Genomic DNA, 3908 nt, shown 5'->3' on the forward strand with positions numbered 1-3908 from the left:
CCCAGCCCCATGTGGCTGCGCCGCCTCGCCCTGCGGGACATCCCACCGCCCGCGCTGCCCTCCCGTTGCTGGCTGTCGCGCTGCCCAGCCGGGTGCCACGCCGCGTTATCCTGCCCGAGCCTGGATTGAGTTGCCTTGTCCCCTGCTGCATCTGGATTTGCCGTGCGCTGCCCTGGAATTGCACAGCTCTGCCCCTCGCTGCCCGGTCCGGTGCTGCTGCCCAAGCCCGTGCCCAGGGTTGCCCACTGCCAGCTTGCATTTTGCTGTCCCACCTTGTGCTTGCCATGTCCTGTGCTGCCCGGCCTTGCCTGTGTGTTCCAGGCCCCTTACAGGGTCGTGCCGCCTGGTCTCCTCCCTGCTGTACCTCCCTGGGCTCTGTTGCACGCTACAGCCTTTTTCTCTCCCAGCTGGCAGTCCTTTCATGCATGGAGCCCATCCACTGCAGACCCTTCCCAGAGCCCTGCCCCACCGTGCCCAGCTCCCTCTGTGCTACCTCTGAGCCATCGTCAACCCCAAAGGCCCGGTGCTGTACAGTGCTTGAGGGCCAAATCCTGCCCTGGGTCACAACAGCCCATGGGGGTGCTCGGGCTGGGGGCACAAGCAGGTGGGGGGATGCTCAGGGAGGGCACAGTCAGGTGGGCTGGTCCCCAGGGTGGCAGCTTGGACAGGTAAAGGGGGGGTATTTGGGAGTGGGGGGGCGATGAGCAGGCATTGGGGTCCCCAGGGTGGTGGGGGTGTGGAAGGATTCCCAGGGTGGTGGGGCACATAAGGCCCTGGCAGTGTCTGGGATGTGGGGCGCAGGCACCCATGGGGGAGAGGCTGACTCAGGGGATTTGTGCCTCCCCTACAACACCCCAGTGATGGCCGTGGGAAGGGGACCAGCCAATGTCCCTTGTCACTGGAACGGGGGTGCTGGGTGCAGTGGGGTGACCGAAGCACTCTTTTGTCTTCCTTCCCCCAGCAGCCCTGGAAGCTGGCGGGGACCCTCCCCTGCCCGGGGGTGTGGGGACAAGGGACCTCTGCGGCGGGGCTGGGGGCCAGCCTCTGAGGACTATTGTTGCTGGGGAAGGAGGCCTGAAAGGGGGATTGTTCTGTCTCTCCCTGGGTTGCTGGGGATGTTGGTATTTTGGGTCATTAAACAGCTCTGATTTGGGGGGGTCGCGACCCTGGCAGGCCCTGAATAGCTATTGTCCCTTTTTCTTCCCCTGCTGAATGGGAGGCCGGCTGGCCGCGCTGGGCTGGGGGGACGCGCGGCATTCCCACACCGCCGCCCGGGGACTGCCAGATGCAGCATGCCGCCGCTGCTGCCCTCCCCGCCTCGCGCCACATTAGAATAAATCACCGCTCCCCTCCGGCCCCGCTTTGTGCTGCCAGTGCTGGCGGCTTTTCTCCCCTGGGTGCCCCTTCACAGGATGGGGATGGGTGGCCTGGCTTGCCTGGGGTGCAGCTGCACCCCGTTCTCCGTAGTGCACTGCTTGATATGCACCTCTCATTAGTGCTAATAAACAGCTTTTCCTTTTTAGCTCACTTTTTCATGGGAAGTGGTCCCGTTCAGGGACCGATGGTGGCGGCTGCTCCCAGCGAAGAGGTGGGGGTGAAAAGGGACTGAAATTCTTGCAGGCTTTGCAAGACACGTGGTGAAAAGCTGAAGAGGCAGTCTTATTATTTCTTCTCTTCGAGCTTTCTTGTTCCTACCGCTGGCAGTGGGGCTGAGTCGTGGGGTTTTGCAGAAGAGCATGGAGGCAGAGATGCTTGTGAGCTCATCCCACCTATTAATCAAGCAACTCTGAGCACTAATAGCATGCTCAGGATGGGACCCTGAGGCTGAGCCTGGCCATGTTCAGTCTGCCTTCCTGTGCCATGAAACGTCCCGAAAAGGAGGACTTTCTCCTCATTGTAGAGTTTCCAAAATTTGTATCCATGCTTTGAATGCATCTTAGTTGACTGGAAGCGGTGGGAAAGGAAAACCCCAGCAAAAATAAGGATGCAAGCCACAAAGCCTTCATGTTTTGCGTTCTCATCCCACTCTTAATGCTTGCTGATAGGGAGCAGGAGCTGGAGGGGGGGTCCTGCTCGAACTCCATTGCTTGGCCTCGCAGGAAAACCCTCTGCGCCACGGGCTGGGTTTTCGTCATGGGCCAGTTTGATGTCTGCAGATGGTGGGGCTGGTGTGAGCCCCACTCCCCTGCACATGTGGGTGCCTGTGCGTGTCACTGCTGTGGGGCTCAGAGCTGCTGCTTAAATCATTTATTCCCTCGTTCTAGTCCAGAGCTGAGGGAAACAGGGCCATGGTGGGCACTGAAGGAGTCTGGTGCCTACATGCCTGGTTTCATCAGGCTCCCATGGGAGGTCCCTGGGAGCAGGTTGGAGCGGCCGAGCCTGTGGTTCTGTGTATCCCCATCAGGGCTGAGTGGCTGCACGCTGGGGCAGGGAGGGTGGCCACCACCGTAGTCTGATGGGGGTGAATTCTGCCCTTGCCTCACCCCAGTCGTGCTGGGGGTGCACCCCAGTGTTGTGCACGCACAGCCCAGGGGCTCCTTGGCCTTTTGGGTGTGCCAGCAGCAGGGCAGCTTGCAGGCAGTGGCCTGGGGAAACCAAGGCACACTGTTCCCCTGGCAGGGCGGGGACAAAAGCTGAGCCGGAAAGCCGCCCTGTCCCCATGCCGAACGGCACCGGCAGGGCAGGTTGGGGTGGTTTCGCTCCCTGCCTACAGGTGGGTGCAGGCGCCAGGGTCTGACAGCACCTCTCACCCTCCCCCAGGCACTATCCGCCCTGTCCGGCGCAGCTACTACGACCCATCCTCAGCGCCGGGCAAGGGGGTCGTGTGGGAGTGGGAGAATGACAGCGGGTCGTGGACACCCTATGACATGGACGTGGGCATCACCATCCAGCGCGCCTATGAGAAGCAGCACCCCTGGGTGGACCTGAGTGCAATTGGCTTCTGCTACGTCATCGACTTTGCCACCATGGGCCAGATCAACAGGCAGACCCAGCGCAAGCGCCGCGTCCGCCGCCGCCTTGACATGGTCTACCCGCTGGTCTCGGGCACCCTGCCCAAGTCACAGTCCTGGCCGGCCAGCCCTGGGGCGGCAGCAGCCCCCCCAGTCCCCGCCTGCGCCTGTCCCCAGTGCCTCCTAGTCATGAGCGTCAAAGCCACTGTCTCGGCTGCTGGCCCCGGCACGGCCACCCTGCAGCCCCGCAAAGCACCCCCCGTGCCACCCACTGCCCCCAAAGCCCCAGTCCTGGCCCCAGGGGCCAAGGCGCCCGATGGCACGGCCATGGTGCGTGGCTCACTAAAGCCACTGGCAGCCCAAGGGGGTCGGCGGCAGGCGGCCAGCACACCCGCCCTGAACTCGGCCAGCTCCGCCGCCAGCCCCCCCGGCGCAGGCAGCAGCAAGGTGTCTCGTCCCAGCCTCGGCACCCTGAACCGCAGCCACCTCCAGCGCCTGGCCATCGCCCAGTCCCGGGTGCTCATTGCCTCTGGGTGAGTCCTGCTGTGTGCAAGCGAGAGGGTAGTTCAGGGAAGAACAGGGCCAGTGTGGTGTTGTGGGGTTTTTTTCTCCCCTCTCCATGGCACAGAGGGGCTGCAGCCCCATGGGGCTCCCCGCTGCAGGGGTGCTGTCACCCATGAGCCTGGTGGGAGACGGACCTCTGCGTTCCCCAGCCTCCTGTGGGCAGAGGGCTCTGCTGGGCCCCTCGCCTTCCCCATGGGTGCCTGGGGAGTGGAGCGGGGACGAGGTGGCTCCTGCATCTCAATGAGTAGGCTGAGGCTGCTCTTTCTCTCCGTGGCAGGGGATGGGTAGAGGACTGCAAAAGGCCCAAAGAAAAGCCATTCAGGCCCCATGAGAAAGGGTCCTTCCAGACCCCCACCCTCCGAAGATACTTTTTTTTTTTTTTTTTTTTTTTTT

The 3908-nt window shown here is 62.6% G+C and overlaps 1 protein-coding gene across 1 annotated transcript in view; it reads left to right on the forward strand.

Moving 5' to 3' along the window:
- The first annotated feature begins 2717 nt into the window (after nucleotides 1-2717).
- DTX4 (deltex E3 ubiquitin ligase 4) overlaps nucleotides 2718-3908 on the forward strand; it is a 5794-nt gene continuing 4603 nt past the window's right edge. The window contains exon 1 of the mRNA XM_026850506.1: nucleotides 2718-3484. Coding sequence (XP_026706307.1) covers nucleotides 2868-3484 — 617 coding nt within the window. The 5' untranslated portion in view covers nucleotides 2718-2867. The remainder of the gene's footprint in view (nucleotides 3485-3908) is intronic.

The sequence above is a fragment of the Athene cunicularia genome (assembly GCF_003259725.1).
Source record: "Athene cunicularia isolate RWA chromosome 5 unlocalized genomic scaffold, athCun1 chr5_part2, whole genome shotgun sequence".
Classification (NCBI taxonomy): Eukaryota; Metazoa; Chordata; class Aves; order Strigiformes; family Strigidae; genus Athene; species Athene cunicularia.